This window comes from Girardinichthys multiradiatus, chromosome 20, assembly GCF_021462225.1.
Source record: "Girardinichthys multiradiatus isolate DD_20200921_A chromosome 20, DD_fGirMul_XY1, whole genome shotgun sequence".
NCBI lineage: Eukaryota > Metazoa > Chordata > Actinopteri > Cyprinodontiformes > Goodeidae > Girardinichthys > Girardinichthys multiradiatus.
The window spans coordinates 24241205-24259463 of NC_061812.1; the positions used below are offsets into that span (position 1 = coordinate 24241205).

At 36.3% G+C, this 18259-nt stretch overlaps 1 protein-coding gene across 15 annotated transcripts in view; it reads right to left on the reverse strand.

Moving 5' to 3' along the window:
• cadpsb (Ca2+-dependent activator protein for secretion b) overlaps positions 1-18259 on the reverse strand; it is a 117971-nt gene that overhangs the window by 52283 nt on the left and 47429 nt on the right. For all 15 annotated transcript variants that reach the window (XM_047346736.1, XM_047346735.1, XM_047346739.1 and 12 more), the window contains exons 4-6: positions 10019-10099; positions 9490-9723; positions 6907-7028 (exon numbers count right to left, since the gene is read on the reverse strand). In XM_047346736.1, the coding sequence (XP_047202692.1) occupies positions 6907-7028; positions 9490-9723; positions 10019-10099 (437 nt within the window). The remainder of the gene's footprint in view (positions 1-6906; positions 7029-9489; positions 9724-10018; positions 10100-18259) is intronic.

Genomic DNA, 18259 nt, shown 5'->3' on the forward strand with positions numbered 1-18259 from the left:
CCTAAGGATGAGATAAGGATAAGGCTAAGATAAAACAAAAAAAGAGATAACATCAACAAATGTTTGTTCTTGAAATGCACTTTTGCTATTTTAATAACCCATAAGATGTTCTTTGTGATATCCAATCAAATTGCTTTTGAGTCCATGAAATCCATTTGTGTGGAAAGTGAGGCTTGCAGGGCTGGACGTTAGGCTGAAGGACGTTGTACCATAAGTTTACCAAAGAAAGCAGAAAAAGGTCGTATTTTTTTAAAACAGAACTGCTAACAAAAATGTTGTTAGTCAAATCACTTTTATAGATAACAGAAATATAACATACAGCCGAGACCAGTGTTTCCACTTGTTGCTCTCGTTTATTTTCATGCCAGCGTTAGCACTGTTGCACAGAAAAGCAACCAACTTCCATGACCCACTCCATCAAAGGTTCTGGGACTGTTCATGATCTGCTCGTTGTGTTTTGTCATGTGGAGAACAGATAGGCCAATAATTATTGTAAATACCATGTTAAGTAGTTTTTAATGTTGGTGTACCTTTAAAAGTTTCTTTATTCTCCAGGAATATTAGCTACCAAAATAAAAGTCCTTTTATCTTTGAGTGATAGGCACCATTGTTGATAAAAGGATAAGTCTTGAAAAGTTAGAACTAATGTGCTAATTGTGGCTTTTATACAGAAAATGAAATCTAAAATGAAGTTTTTTAGGTTGTGATTTGAGTTAAGATAACCTACAGCTCCCACTGTAAGAGATCCTTGGCTAAAATAAAATTTAGCTGTCAAGTCTAATGCCAGTAATCGACCCAAACTCAACCACGTCTTGATAGCAAGTCCTAATTAAATAAAGTCGAATTAACAAAGAAGACAGATGTGATATGTCACTATCAGACTTGCTAATGTTGAGGAAAGGAATAAAATCTTAGGTTGAAATCATTATCAGGTTATAAAAGTCTACAAAAATGTCTAAATGCACCTTATAGAAAATGTGACAGATTGCTTTATTGTTTATTGCTTTATTGTTAGACATCTAAATGTAAGCTGTGCAAATGTAACATTAAAATCAATCAGAAGGGTTAATAAAAAGCTGTATGCGAGAAACAGTTAATGAGTTTAGTTTTTACAGTTACATTCTCTTTGAACAGAGAACAATATTTTTTACTAAAATTAAACTCCTGTTTTTGGACATATATGGTTACTTATATACCATACTTTTTTATTTTATTTTTTTATGATCATCTTATCATTTTAATTATTAATTTTGATTCCCTTTAATTATTTGTGTTTGTTAATTATTTAATTACCTTTATGCCACTGTAATGTAGTTTTCCTGTTATGTTTCTTTTTCTTTTTTCATGTACATCACTTTGAATTGTCTTGCTACTGAAATGTGTTATATAAATAAACTTGCCGTGCCTTAAAACAAAGCAAACTATGAAAATGTCAAATTAAAATGCAGTTTCTATTTATTAGTGGCATTTTAGAGCTTAAAGAATTATTTGTACAACATTAAGTTAAATGTGATTGTTTACCACAAATTGTTTGAAGAAATATGTCAAGTTATATGAATTGGGACTTTATGAAGCTGCTTTCACGGCAAGCCTGCAGAACAAACTTCAGACTGCAAAGGCAATTTTTCTTCTGAATTCCATTAAAAAATATAATTGTTAAACATCTTTTAAAATTAGACATAAATGTTTGGGTATAATGGTTGAGTGACTGGATAACTTAATCTAAAGATGGCTACATCTTTTAGGGCTGCAAAATATCAGGAAAACTTGTATTTGCAATACTATTGCTGACTATTGTGATGACAATATTGATATCAATTTTGATTAACCCACATTTTTCCAACTCTTTTTATTCCTTGTCATCCTTATAATTTTCCCACCATTTTTGTGAGCTTTAGGACCAAGAGCAGTTATATGGACCATACAAGTGGCCAAATCTATTAATTACAAGCAGAATGTGAATACAGGGTACTTGAAGAAGATATCCAAATAAATGTTGCATCCAGGCAGTTCTTTGCGATTGCAGTATTGCAGACATTGACATAGTAATGACAAATGTGATTCGATTTGTTGTGCAGCCCTACTTTATACAAACTTGTTTCAGATTCTAAATTATAATTTAAAACCTTGTGCTCTGTACGCTCATTTTTCCTAACTCTTTCAAATCTGGATTGCAAAACTTTATTTCATGCTATAATGTCTAATATATAATTTTTGAAACACATCTTTCTGAGACCTCCATCTCTTCTACAAAGTGTTTACTGCACTCTTGCAAAGGATTTGAATTCCTCTGGTAGCAAGTGATGCCATGCACCTTCTTAGAAGCAGGATTTTTTTGGGAACAAAATTCCTTTCTTTGAAATGATTGCAGAAGGTGGAAACACAAACAAAGCCAAAAATACAAATCAAACAAAACAAAAAAACCGAACTTAATTTAAAATTAGCCTTTTATTGAGTCATTCCCCAAATAACCATTTAGTGTCATAAAGAAAAACTGTGGTGAAAATGAATGTGTAACAAGTGTAATACTCAAGGTATATTTTATGGCTTAGTGCATCAGTAATTCTGCTAATTTCTTGATTAAATTTTTACTATTTTAACCAAAATAAAAACTGCAATGCATCTGTTATTTAGACCTAAATATACTGAAAGAAATATAGTAGAGTACAGCTTTGCATTTTTTTGTTTTTTGTGGCACTAGTGGCCTTTATTTTGTAAGTTGACCAACAGACAATGGGATGGAGAGAGGGAAGATGTGCAGCAAAGGTCAAAAGGCCGGGACTTGAACCCATGGCGCCTGCGTTGAGGACTGCAGCCTCCGTATATGGGTAGTGAGCTTTACCACTGCGCCACAACCACACCCTAAAAAGTTGCATTCCCATTGCTACTAGCTTTTATAAACATTATATTAGAGTTACTGCTCCTAGTCTAGTGTAAGGAAACATAGTTTTGTGATGCTATTCAGTAACATCAACCAGCAGGAGGTTGCACATAGTAATTTTGGTAATTTTGGAAGTCATAATATACTTTATTTGATAAACCAACTCGTCCAAGTGGGATCTGTTTAACAATTAATTGAATTAGGTTCTAATATAAAATCTTCATTCATCAAAATACACAACTCTAAAAAAACTGAAACACAATGATTAGGTGGATATGAAAGGTTTTTTGTACGTATGAAATATAAGTAGGAAGGGATTAAAAGGCAGCCACTGGATTTAAAATTTAGGTAAGTATTGGTGAATTAACTTGAAACCCATGTGGTTACATGGTCACATTGGTTTGCTTTTTGCTTGTCATTCTGACATTTTCTCAGGATATTAGAGCCTTATTAAAGCCATTATAATCAACATCACACTCCTGTGGGCCTGGTTTAAATCTTGCAACACAAGATCAAAGCCTGTTTTTTCAAGGATCCAATTAACAGACAAATAAGTGTAAATTAAATTTTTATCCACAATTTTCCCTTTAATTGCCAAGATTTTAATTCATCAGATAAAGGGAGAAGCCTTAACAAGGCAGATATTGGGGTGATGAGTGTTGACTGAGCTGCAAAACAGAACTGCAACTTTTTCATTAACTGGGTCAAAGCAGAAAAATAACAGGTCCAAAGCTCTTACCGTCATTGGTGTAGACACAATCACTGAAAAAACTAATTATTCTAACATCTTGAAGAGTGAACATTCCTCAAACACTATCACCTAACAACTTTCATGTTTTGTATAAAAAAGCTTACATTTTAAATAAATTCTACTCAAAACAAGACACTCTTTCTGTTAAACCCATGGTTTGCAGTCTGTAAAAAACAAGGCTCTATTACATCTAGCCACGATAGAAAGTCTGTGAAAAATATTTAGTGTTTAAATCTACCTGAAGCATGTGGAGATAAACATTTTATTATTTTGCTTAAACCAATTTCCTAATTATTAACATACTGGATAAATGTCTGAACAGACAGTACAGTTATAGTAAAATGACTACTTCCCCTTATGGACATCTATCGTTTGAAATGGAAGCCAAACAGATTTTTACCATCACAGTTTGTATAGAAAGAGAAAACTAACAGAGTACTTTTGGCTCCAGAGGGAGCTGCATGAAAAATGATAACCTGACTCCTATTATGTCAGAGTCAACTGGATGAAACAACTTTTTAAAAATGAAATGAACAAACAAAGAACCATAACACAATACCTGAGGGAATATGGAGTTGGAACAAAGAAGTTTTTAATAGACTAGTTTCACAGATCCCCTTAAACCACATAAATTTACAGGCAGCGAGTAAAAATGCGTAATACTGTAGAAATCAGGGTTTAAGTGAAAAGAACATCTTCTTAAATATTAAATTTTTAACTTTCAGGAGTCTAATTCTAAGGTTATACAGCCTTTGCAGTTTGAATTAAATGGTTGAATTCTTGTTATGAAAGGAGAAATTTAGAATTTAGCATGAGACTTTTTCCTCCTTCTAAACTTTTCTAAGATTCATCATCAACTGCAGCAACTCCCAAGTGTTAGAAAAGGAAAAGGGAAACCGCTGACACACAGCAAGTAGTCACTGGTGAGTTGTGTTGATTTCATGTGCAACCATCATTCTTGCATGAAGGTGACCTCGTCGCTCAATAGAAGGCCTAATAATGGACGTGACAGCGCTGTGATCCTGCAGCTCTTCCTACAATTGAATAGAACTTTCTGCATGCTTAATCTGCTATACAAAAAAAAAACTGGATCTACGCGTTCATCGAGTCATCAACATTCAATGTTAAATCACAACAGTAATTTGAATGTCAGCCTGAGCACACGGTGGCTGAGCATGCTTAATTAATGTTTGTGAATAACCGGCAGCAGTTTGAAGGGCAACATCCATCTTGTACGACTTCATTTGTGTGCATGTGTGTACATGTGAGCTCTTTACATAGAAACACTTAACTCATCATACAGCCAGTCAAGTATCTGTCACTTAGAGATGGTAGCATTTACTTTCCAGAGGTTGAACCCTAAATGCAACTTAGAGAAAACTATTTTACTACATATTTTAATTTGATTATTCAAATGTGCAAAAATTGATTGTGTTAACAGAGTGTTCACTTTTTCTCTTCTAGTTCTTCTCCCCATCTCTCTCATACCTTCCTCAAATTTTGTCTCTTGTATTAGCAGGGTTGATAGAAGACATTTAGGGCTTAAAATAACTAATATTACATGAATATTTCATGGCTGGCTCCTTTGTAACTTGAACCGTACTTTACTGGTTTCCCAGATTAGTGGAGAAGCTATTTTTAGTAAAGGATAGATTCATCTAAATTTGGACTTTGAAGATGCGATGACTGAGGTTCAATGAGCTGCATTACCAACCGCTACACTCCTTTGCAAACCTTTCTCACGTTTGATCACACTACATCCAGCAACGTCAATGTTTTTTGAGTGAATTTAATAGACCAACACAATGCAGTGGATGATCTTGATGTGAAAGGCACATGAAGGATTTTACAAATCAAAATCTAAAAGATGCTGAGTACATTTGTGTTTAGGCCCCTTTTACTTTTAATAACCCTAAATAAAATCTATCGCAACCAAGTGTCGTTGGAAGTCATCTTATTAGTAAAATTAATCTCAAGACATTTACAACAGTTCTTTGATGGCCTCACAGGTTTGTTAGTGGACATTGGTGAACAGGATCATAAAGACCAAGGAAGACAGCAGGGAGGTCAGGGAGAAGCTTCGAGGATCTGCATTGCTCGAAGAGTATTGCACAACTACAAACCTATGAACACCGGTCTATCCGCCTAAGTTAACAGGCTGGGAAAGGGAAGCATTACATAAAGAAGCAGCTATAAGGCCTGTGGGAAATTTGGAGGAGCTGCAGACATTTCCAACTCAGGTAAAACAATCATTTGAGAGGTATTGGATGTAATCTCTAAAAGTCTGGCATTTATTAAAGATTGGTAAGAAGCAAAGACCTGTTTGTCTAAAAGCATAAAGGTGACACAGCAAACATGTAGAAGGTGTCCTTTTGGTTTCCATTTAAAAGCTATGTGCAGCAAAAAACTAGCACTGCTCATCACACTAAAGACACCTTTCCCCATTGTGAAACATGATGGTGGCAGCATCATCATGCTTCCTCCTTAAAAAAATAATTTTCCTTCCACTTCAAAATAGAATAGATAGAAATTTGTTGTTATAATGTGACAAAAGAAAAAAAAAATTTAAGCAAGAAAAAATTGTTTTGAGAGGCAGTGTGGGTTAACAACATAAAGGGTTTGTGCAAACTGGTGGCTGTAATGAAGGACCCATTAAAGGTTTTGTCTTTAAATATTTAGGAATTTGCCACCTAAGAAGCATTTTAATTCCACCTTGTTTGTGAAACATGATTATTAGCGTTATGCGTGTCAATTACACAGGAGTGTTTTTGCTGTGAACCAAATAACTGACAGATTTCAAAAGAAATTAATCAAATTAAAGCTTTGTGCAACTACACAGTCCAATTTCGTTTAAATGTTGTCATTTACATGCAAAGTGCCTTTGAGACAAAATGAGAAACATCCGAGAACCCCTGAAAAGTGCTGGAAATGTGTCGCTGCAAACTGAGAAACCACTGAGATGTGGAAAAGTTTGGCAACAAAGGCTTACTTTAAGATTTAAGTGCATCTTAAAAGGCCATCCATTTAGATAAGATTCTTCCAGGATCTTATTCAGACAGGTGCAATGTTTTGTTGAAAGAAAACTGCAACAGTCAGCAGTTTAATCAATTTTATCTTCCATGTAAATAGGGGTTTGTTTTTAGTCCTAACAAACATTTGTGAATCGTGAAATGAAATATAAAATTGCAAACTGTGAATTTTGTTTTTTGTTTTGTTGTTTTACCTGCACAAATGTAAAAAAAAAAAAAAATGGCATGCATGTGTGCACACTCACGTTGGCTTGGATGCCTCTGCTTGGTCAGTTTGGAGCTTCTCGCCTCCCTCCACCTCCATTGTGCAGTAAACAATCCTGTTCGGAGCCAGAGACTTCAGCCCCACGACTTCCATGATCACCACCTGGGAAGCAGAGAAGTCTTAGAGAAGGGCGAAGAGGAGAAGTGACTTATCTCTTCAGAGAGGTTGGAGCGCAAGATGAACAGGCAGAAAATCCATCCGGATATATTATTAGAGCTACAATCAGTGTTTACATTCACAGCTACTGTACAGCTTTCACAGCTACAATAGATCCTGGTTGATTTTCTACTGTATTAGACTGTGAAAACTGCTACTGTCCTCAGTGGAGCCTGAAACATCCTCAAAACGGCTTGCAGACGTAATCTGCCACAGAAAGTCTTATACCTCCTCTTTGTAAGCTCGCTGCCTACATTGTAGCTCTGCCATGGCCAAGGGTAACTGTGATACTGCAGCCATGAAATTCAGTTGGACAGCCTGAAGCAGAAAAATGTGCTGTCAGGATTGGAGTCAACTTTCGATAAAATATTAAGCTTCATCTACTATCGTTATGGTGCCTGCAACGTGCATTACCTACTACTTATACTTTTAAGCTATTCTACAGACACATCTGTGGTACGACAATAAATGAATAAATATATAATTTTGGCAAACATGAAAGTTTGAAAATACTGCCTAGAGGAAATTCTACGTACTCAGACACAAACATTAATTTTATCAAAAGGTTAGAGCAGAATTTGTAGTTTCTTTGGAAATGAATACAATCAGATATTTAAAATGTATATTTGAACTGCAATTACACACACAGAAAAAGTATTTACAAAGTATTTACAAGGGCTAATTATGAACCTACAGTTTTTGTAAATAACCACTTTAAAAAGAAAGCAAAAACACATTTAATATCCTTTTAATGACTTCGTTACATCTGTTATCTTTGTGGCTCAAGAAAGGAAAACTGGGACCTGATACAAACTAGCTGCAAATTGCTTCCATCTGCTGGACTTGATGGGTGTGTTTGCTCCTGCATGTATTTAGTGTTTCCTGCTTTGTGAATCCAGTGCAAAATTAAAGCAAATAGCCATTACAAAATGCTTGCAAATAGAAGAATTGCACTGATTTGTGAACTTTCACCACAGTCCTACATGTTGGCATTAAAGGGGTAAACAGAACACAGCTCTGCTGCTATGTATCTTTGATTACTGGTGAGCCTCTTGGTTGCCGCCCATGGAGCCTTACCTAGATGTCTGAGTTTGCAAGGTGTGGGCTGTAACTATTGCCCCTGGTCAGCCTGAAGGTTTTCAGATGTCTCGTGTGGTTCTGGAACTTCTGCAGATTTCTCTTACAGAGTTTCTTGCTTCTAAAAAATCTCTGGATGCATCTGGAATATTTTCTACATTACCAAAGTTCTTTTAAAACATTTCAAACTGCTGAAAATCAGATTCTATTCTGTTAGAAACCATATTTATTTACCATATTGTTAATTACATCTCTAAAGATTGCAAAGTTAAGCCATAAATCATCAAACAATTGTCTTTTAGGAAAATTATCTTTCAGTAACTAATTCTGCTTCACTATCATTGAAAATGAAACTTCAGGTTCAGTTTTTATTTTTATTTTCCTCTCCAAACTTTAGATTCTACCAAATTCCTTAAATCTCTTTATTCTCTGGTTCACCACAGGGGAATGTAGTCGGGAAAATCTCATCAATTTTAAGCGTATCAATTAGCACCTTTAACATACATTGGTCTAATTTGGATCAAGTCCACCAAGAAAGGACAAATTAAAGAACAATAGGGTTGGATGTTTTGATTTGCACCTTATACAGCTGATTTGTGTTAGTCTTAAACCTGGCATGCAAATTGTTTAATTTTTTTATTATTATTATTTGCACCAGCTATCTGCTTATATCATTTATACATCAAACAGCATTAATGAGATGCTAGGGCAAAGGCATCTATCAAATTCAGCAGGTGTAATTAGGTGTGAGATCCTTTTTACTTGGCAGTACAGTTTGAGGGTCAAATCTGCCTCTGTGATAGCCTTATGCAGATATATTAGTTTGCTACTATTTTACATGTGCAAAAGCAATGCAATCCTTTAGTAAATAATGCCCTTACTTTATATATTGTTTTCTTTAATGTGAAAAAAGTTCATTTGCTTCACCATTTTGGAAATTGTATTGAAATAAGTGTGAGCACATTATGCATTTCCTGACGGTAAAATAGCACTGCATCATAACGAAGAGAGGTGTGATTGCGCTCTGTTCTGTGGTGATAGCTCATCCGAGACAAGCTGATAAGAAGATGAGTCACATTTCCCATTAAGGAGCAGGTAGAAAGGTTTTTATGCACACGTGTGTGCGTCAGTCTGTTCTTCACACAGCGTCTGGTCAACTGTCTGAACAGGTGTGCTGTCTGCTTCTATTCTTAGTATGGAGCAAAGAAATGTTTCTAATCTGTTTTGATTCCTACAGCTTCGCTGAGGCAGAGATAGCTTTGCACAACACTTAGACATTTTATAATATTTGTAGCACTTGTCTAAGTTGTTAACCCATAATATATAGTACCTCCAAAGTAAAGGACAGAACCACATCAGATTTGGAGAGAGTGTTCTCATCCTCCTGGCCCATGTCGATGATGGAGGTGTTGTGGCCTCGTTTCAGCTTCTGGAGTTTAAACTCCCCACCTTTTGACACAGGCATGCTTTCCAAGTTGGCCATAAGCTGATTCACTGAGGACTTGAGCTCCTCAATGTACATAGCCTCCATCTCTTTAGACACAAATTTGGGGAACTTGCCACCCTGTTGGGGTTAACAGAAAAGAACCAGATATTTCCAAAACACCTCAAAAACAAAAGCTTGAGTTTCTAAAGGGCAGGAGGTATAATTTGTGTAAAAAAAGCATAACAAAAAATGACACTCCACATATATAAATATCTACTGATATATAGAATATTGTTTGATTAATATTTCCTTATTTGTGGACTGTAGCTTACACTATGGTGTTTATACTAGTGACACCATTTTCCTGAAATATTAACTATATAACAAAGCATATTAAAAACAATCTGAGTGCTCCCTGCAGAGTCTGACTCACCCTGGCAATCTGGTCTGCCATCTGAAGACGACCATCAAGCTCTCTTCTGATCTGTGCAGCCTGCTCGTCCAGATTGTCCAGCTATTGATAAACAAAGAGGAGGAGGTCATTCAGGTCACTTGAAGAAGTTAAACTGCTTTCTAAATCCAAGGGTCTACATCAAGGAGCTTTACTCACACATAGTTAATCTCAGTAAGAGAATTAAGAAAAACATAATCCTTAACAGAACTTTTAAAGTTTTATCTGCATATACTGATGATATCATAAAATAAAGACAGGGAAGAATCACAGATCTTTACCTGAATGAGGACCTAGAAGATGTACCAAATAACATAATAGTATCACTTTTTTCACCCATTCATCTATTTGTTGTCTATAATCGCTTGTCCTTGCAGGGTTGCAGGGATTTAGTGCCTCATTCCAGCAGTGACAAGCAGGGTAAGTCGCCAGTCCATCACAGACAGACTTTAATGTCCTATTACAATTAACTTTTAAGCTCTCAAAAATGCTAACTAAGTATGATTGTCGTGGACGTAAAACGTTATCATATTTTCTAATGTTATAAGTGAGAAAATAGAAAATTTAACAGTTTAACACTTTTTGCTTTTTGAATCTTTAACTCAATAAATAGGACCACACAAAAACAAACTTGTCCATTATAAAATGGGATAGTTCAGTAGAGCAAATACATGAAGTAGTAGGGGAAAAACTGGTCAAACAGCAAAAGTAACAACTTCCATCACAGTATCTATTTTAGGGTTACAGAACATCATTAACTAGAATTTATCATTATTGCAAAATCTGTTTTTTCTAATCATGGTGTACAAACATTGCTATATCATACAGCCCATTGCTAATGTAAATAATAAAGGAAATATTTTTGTGTCATACTTAAACTTGGAAGTTAAAATTTCCAAGTTTTAATTTAGAAAAATCAGCCATACTTGGAGAATTGAAATACTACCAACCTTGGTTTGATGGTATGGTTGCATGGCTTAGTAATACCTTGAGTTTCTTCCTCCTTTTTGTTCTAGTTGTTTGTCTCTCATTAAATCTGTGGCACATTTATACTGTACAACATTCAATTAACATATTGCTACACCGTTAAGGTGCATAAATTGCTGGAAAATACATTGCTTTAGACTTGTTCCGCTCACTTTTGTTAGCCCTGTCACTGAACACAACAATGCAGGAAACCCCACTAATTTTTCCAATTTGCAACAACAACATTATCTTAGATCATTTCCATTTCTGACTTCCAAGTTAAAAAGGAAAGTAGCACCTGACACATCCAGCTACAACTAGAGTAGAACCAGAATCAGAATAAACTTTACTGACCTGGTTTGTTTGCGCAAACAAGGAATTTACCTTTGCTCACATCGCATATCAACAGTACTCCAAACAACAACCACATTGTGTAAAAACACTTAAATAGGACATGGAGCAATATGTAATATATAAGCAGATTGTAAGGTTTGGCATCAAAATACATGAGGAGGCAATTTAAAGATCTGTTAGTCCTTTAGAAACTGCCAGTTTCAGTGTTTTGATTTTTGTCGTAAGGGTCTCAAATGATTAGAGTTACTGGGTCTCATTTATCAAATTATTGCAGAATATGCACATGATTTTAGAAGGACAAGTTTCAGTTGCTATTTACAAAACTATGGCCAATAATTGGTTGTACAACATAGATGAACAAAAGACGGCAGAAAGATTCGTCTGCCATCTTTTGACAGGGTCACGATAGAATCACATCTTAGAAGTGCTTTTATACCTAATTAAATCTGGCTGTCCAGCACAATATTGTGCAGAAATTCACAGGCCAAAGTGATCTCACACACTTTTTCAAGGTTGTACAGCCGATTTAAGGCAGACCCATTTTGTCATCAGTGTCCCTTACTCCACAGTGAACTGTACCAATTGGAGCTGACACTGAAGAAGAGTGTGTCCAAAATATTTTTAAGACAGCTTTTTTGTGCTTAACCACAAGTCCACTATTATCTTATCTTGTATACACAATCTGAGCTGGTGTGGGATTTAAGGGTTTCTTACAAAATCTGTGTGAAAATCATACAACAATGTTTTTTTTTACTATACACACATTTGATACATAAGGATCACAGTTTCATGCTGTACAATGGTGTTGGGGCCATCCATTTTGGTTGCACATTTTGACATGCACAGATTCAACAGACGTCGCAGCTCTGACGTCACTGGGAGCATAAACCAGCTGAGATGCAGAGTTTCGTTGTCATTTCCCGCCTGTCTCACAGGACAGCGCAATGGAGGCGCATATCTGGAGAGACAAAAGCTCGCAGGCGAACTTTTGCTCCACAAGGCCATTCCCAGAAGAGTTTGAAAGCTGGAAATCTGTCTGATACGAGAAGATCAGGAGATTTATTCGCAGATCGAAGACCACGCCCACACCCGGCGCAGGTGGAAACCTACAGAGGTTCTATGTCCAAGGAGATGAGTTTTCCTCCTTGTGTAATGCAGTCGACTAACGGTTCATCTTTTCCCCTCCTGGATGGATGAGAAATTACTGTTTTTTCTTTAATTTGATCACGGACGCATGGTCCCCCTCCTGTCTTTTTTCTTCAGACCTGATCCCATCCTCGACCGGTGGAGAGCAGAAATCAACTTCAAAGTAATTTCGTTCTTTTCATATTAAACCGGATAGGTGCATTTAGAGGTGTTGGACCACTTGTTTGCTGAGTATTGGACTATCTGCACGTTGTTGGACATCACTGTGCCTCTCCAATGACATCGGCCATTTTGGTATCCAGGACAGCCGCTCCTCCATATCCCATCGAGCATTGCGACGGATATGACGAGCGTCCCAAGTCTGACGTCACAAGACGCTATATAAGAAGGCACCCGTTTTGAACACGCCGCTTTTCAGCTGGAAACCTTGACACGGTTACTACGCAACTGAAGCATCCTCTGGAGAAGAAGAGGTCCCTCGTGGAGTCTTCATTTATTCTCTTTTGATGGTCAGATCCTATTCTTCCTTTTCGTCAAGAAGGCCAAAGACAGGGACTGACCGCTTTCTTGGAGTTTAACTGCGGACGCGCAGCAACGCTTCAAACCACCCCCCCCTCGTTCCCTCTCACTCGCTGCCCCAGAAGCAGCTTCACCAAGTAAAACCCATCTTTTATTTTAATCTTTTATTTCTTTATTAGAAGGCCTGGGCAGGGTCAGAGGTTGTAGAGCGATCAGAATCGCTAGTTAGGATCTCATGTGTTCTGAACGATATGTGCATGTAACCTTGCTTATTGAAACTTTGATGTGTTATTTTGATATCTGGAGCCGCTGCGTTCCTAGCTTTGTGCGTGTTTTACCATCTGAGAGTCAACGCAGGTGTGTTGTAAGACTGGACTGTTAAAATAACCTCATGGTGAAATTCTCCATTTTCCTTTGTCTCCAATATCACTGCTCGCTAGCTTGCCGCCAAAAGCTTTATAACTCTTTGTCCGCTCAGGAGTTGGGGAAGTTTTATGATCGGACATCAATGAGTACAAGGGAGCTGCGCCCCCCCCCCCCCCCCCCCCCCCCACTCCCCACTCACCACCACACCTCTTCGTCATATTCTCAATTTTGCCATAAATGCTGGTTGATTCAATACACTTTTTTTCTTTATTTTTGCTTAGTTAGATGTGTTACCCTTGTTATGTAGAATTTTGCATGTTGAGTAGGTGAAGATTAATAAATATTCACATAGATAAAAAGAGAGCGTTTTGTGTTCATTGTGTAAAGAAAGTGATTTGTCAGTCAAGATAAGGTTAAAGTTCCACACGTTTCGGCAGAAACGGTCGATTAAACAGTGACATCTCCGGCAATAGTTATTAATTATTACGGAGTATTTAACGGTTGTAATTGTCAAAGGCGTTGAGCCACAATTACAACACCAGAAACATCTCTGGTCTTGATTCATAAATGACGACTTTGGTTAAGAAATTGATTTTGTCAAATTATGATTTTTAATTATAATTATTGATCAAGATTAATCAATCAATAATCATAACTCCCAACAGAGGTCTGGGCAGGATGAGGCATAGTTAAGGTGATTTAGGATCACCAGTTAACTTAAGGTATTAACTTGTTTTATGCAATACTGATTGAAGTGTTTTATGCTGAGCTGTGTTTTGATTTGCTGTGCAAGCGCTGCTGAATTGTGCGTGGTTGATGTTTTGTCTGGCTGATCTCAAATCAGCCAGGAGTTAGAAGTTGGACTTTTAATAGTTTTTCATTCAAAGCAGCTGTGGTCTGGGCCTCGCCCGACCAACTCTTTGTTCCAGTTTTATTGCTGGAGATTTTCCACTGAGTTCCCGCCTCAGAGTTTATTTGGAGCGATCAGCTGGTTGTGGCTAAAGGGGCGTGGCTCCACCGTTTTATCAGCTGATCGCTGCAAGCTTGACATCAGAACAACAGGAGGATTTCTTTCCATTTAACCCAAATTACACATTTTGTCCATAAAACTACTGGTTTGATCTTCATAGACACTAAATGCATATATATATTTTTCTTTTATTATTATTGTTAGGTAGTCATTTTTATTCCCTTTGTGTAGAATAGTGCCTGTTAGTTAGGTGAAGGTTTTTGGACCAGAATAATGGTATATCAGGATTTTTTGGTTTCAATAAATCTTCATATATATAATTAAGAGAAGCGTTTGTGTTTATTTCGTGCAAAAGTGATTTATCTGTCAAAACAAGGTCGAAGTTCCCCCACCTTTGGTGAAGCGGTTGAATAAACAGTGACAGTTTGTGGTTTGGTTAATAATGTGTAATTATTAAAGAGCTTTGAGCCCATAATCACAACACCAGAGGACATCTCTGATTTCTATTCGCAAGTAATGATTTTTGGTTAAGAAATACATTTTTTTCAAATTATGATTTTAAATTATAATTCTTGATGAATATTAATTCATCAATAATCATAATCCTTACAATGGTATCTCTGCAGCCTTGAAACTCTTTTTATTTTCAAGTTGTAGAGTTTCCACTGGCAATTGTTATTACTATTGTTTCTTTTTTCTTTTTTTTGAAGCAAATTTCACTGCTGTAAAATCTGAGAAGTACATAAAGTATTGATGGACCTTATAGAGTTTTTTTAGACTTGAAGGCAAAAAGCCAAAAGGACCAGTGAATCTCAGTGAATGTAGTTGAGTCTTTGGGAGCTTTTGAATGTTTAATGACGTAACCTTGATGTGGGCAATGTCTCCATAACCTCACTCATGTTATTAGCTGCAGCTGCCGGCGCTGGAATAAATTGAAGAAATTTCTGAGTTAGTCCAAGAGAAATAAGCCCTTCATCAAAAAAGCAATTAGTTCATACATGAGTAACTCAATAGTTTTCCCCTCTTCATATTCAGCATATTTCCCATTTCTTTCCAGCAGCTGTGAAAATGATTTTGAATAACTTATTCATGTGATAGTTAATTATTAAAATAATTCTTTCTGTTACTACATCTGTAATAATGTTATCTTTGTTTATGATTTTATAATAACCAAGTTTTATGTAGGCAAGGAAGGTGATAAAAAATATTTGTCATAAAACAATTATTTTGCTCACACATTTTTCAAGGTTGAATATTAGAAGATTGTTTCATTATTTCATATTATTAAGACTCATCTGACACAGGAAACAGGGCCTTGGGTAAATGATTTCGCTAAGTGCTTTTTCACAACAAGGACTATACAGTCTAAAAATGAAACATAACACAAAGATAATATTCAGGGTATGTCTAGACTGACATTTTTGAACATCTGCAATACTTTTTTAAACATTATGGACAATTTAACCTACACTAAATACATTAAAAAACAAAAAATCCTTTCATTTGTTAGCAAAAAATTATTTATTTACTCAGCCCTTAACTCAAAATTTGGACAAGATTTGAACTGTTTAAACCTCAAATGTCTAGTGTTCTTCTACCCAAGGAAGAAGAACACCAAGCTTTAGAAAACAAACCGTAGCATCTTAAAAGTCTAATCAGGTCATTTAAGAGGTCTCAAAAGAATTTTAAATCAGCCACCCCACTGTATGGATATAGTCTACAAATGGAGGACATTCAAAACAATGCCAACATGCCAACGTCTCACAGTCCAAGGAAGTTCACCATGGAAGGAGACTGGAAGATGCTAAAACAAGTCTCCAAAAACTTTAAAATGTCATTAGGGGACCTACAACAGGCTCCCCCTACTGTTGATATGAAATTGCATGCCTGCACATTAAGACACAAACTGGAAAAGTTTATGTTCAAAGAGGAATCATTTGCTTTCTTGGTCAGGATGAAGTTTTCCAGAGCGAAAGTAGACAAAAGACCAGGACTTCTGGAATTATGTTCAATAGATAGATTAGTCTATACATGAATTCTCTGGATATCAGATCAGAAGACATGTTTGCCATAAACGTAATACTAGCAAAAGAATCTCCTACCAACTATGAAGCACCGGAGTGGAAGTGTCATGGTTTGGTGATCCTTTGCTGCAGGAAGACACGGCCAGTTCACCATCATATAATCAACCATGAATTGTAGCCTGTATCAGAGGGTGCTTAAAATATGAGACCTGAACAAAAAAAAAAATAATAATAACTAATGATCAACAATAACATATGCTTACTTGTCTTGTTTTGGACACTATACCGTAATCAAATCACTTTAAAGGGGACATTTTATGCAAAATCCACTTTTTTAGCCTTTAAATATATTTTGTTGTGTACTTGGAGTGTGTAGAAGTGCAAAAAAGTTTAATTTTGTTTCTCCAGGTGGATACATTTTTATATTCTGTTTGGTCATATTTCCAGTCTGTTCTGTTTTCTCTATCATCTGTTACATTTTTTTTCAACTGTTACATCACAATATTTGCTTCTGAACAGATAAACAAGGCCATGGACTTCCGGCTGATCAATTTCGCTTGTCCGCCATATATGATTTTGTAGTCCAAGCTCAAGTATGCCTACAATGAAAGAGGATACGTTCGGTTCGGTTGTTGGGTGTATTAACACACACAATTCATTACACCGTCCTTACATTTTTATTTTTCATGGAAATGTTTTCACATCAGTGGGGAAATTCCCCACTATTTCCCCATTTCAAGGACAAGTGCCTTCAGCAATCTCTGCCAGAATCAAAAGGGATTTGCTAAAAGACTTCATCTGATTAAGGGGTCAGTTCCTTCTGTCTATAGAAACAATAGACACAGCAAAGCGGCTGTTGACTGCCTGAAAGAATCAGAATAGTGGTTTCACGGGTGTCGAAGCACCGACAGGTACAGATCTGCTCTACGTTTCCCTGACGTGGTGTGCAATGGGTTTACTTTAGGCATGCAGAAAGTGTTGAAGTACCATTTAAAATGCAAGCTGAAAGGCAGCTTGTTATGTCACCTATTAAGCTGACTCAGACTCTTACGTTGGCTACATAAAGTTAAAGTTCAGTTGAAAAGCAGGCTTGCTAGAAAGAGGACTAAATAGTGGAGTTAAAGTTATTTTCTTTTACTTTAATTTAAAGAAATGCAAGGGGGCAGCCAAATTGACATAGTTTTCCAGCAAAATAACATTTCTAATGGTATCTCTTTCTAGAGGCCCATATTTTTATGTTTAATAGTATGAATGTGCATTTTGTATACTGACAGCTTGGTTAAAATCTTTGGATGCCTGCAGGTTTCTTTGTGTACTGGTTTGTATTCTCTGACTTCACTGTCTAACTCTTTTTGTAAAACACAGTTTTCTGAGATGTAGTAGTGGTGGGTGACAGATGTTAATAAGTGCATTTATTTTGATGTCATTTGACTAAAATGATGTTACATTTGTGTCACATGGCTGAGATTGATGTTTTTGTGTATATAATATAAGAAAACAATAATGTGACCAGTTTCAAAATTTCATTCTGTGCTACACATGTTTATGCTTCCTTATAAAAATTCAGTTTATGAATCATTTTCATCCACTGCTTACCTGATCCCAGATCTACCACTGATCACTGACCAAAACATAACAGTTAATCCACCAAGGATTGCCACAGAATAAAGAAATGGAAAGTTCTGGGCTGAGTCAGAGCCCAGATCTGGATCTCATTGAGATGTTGCAGGTTGACTTGAAACATGAACTTTCCTCAGACCAATGTCAGAGACTGGTAGATGGCTACAAGAATCATTTCACTCAAGTTATTTCGGCCAAGACTAGCTATTAGAGAGTATGGTGTCGTCATTTACTTTCTCTGTCAGAATAATTTTTTTG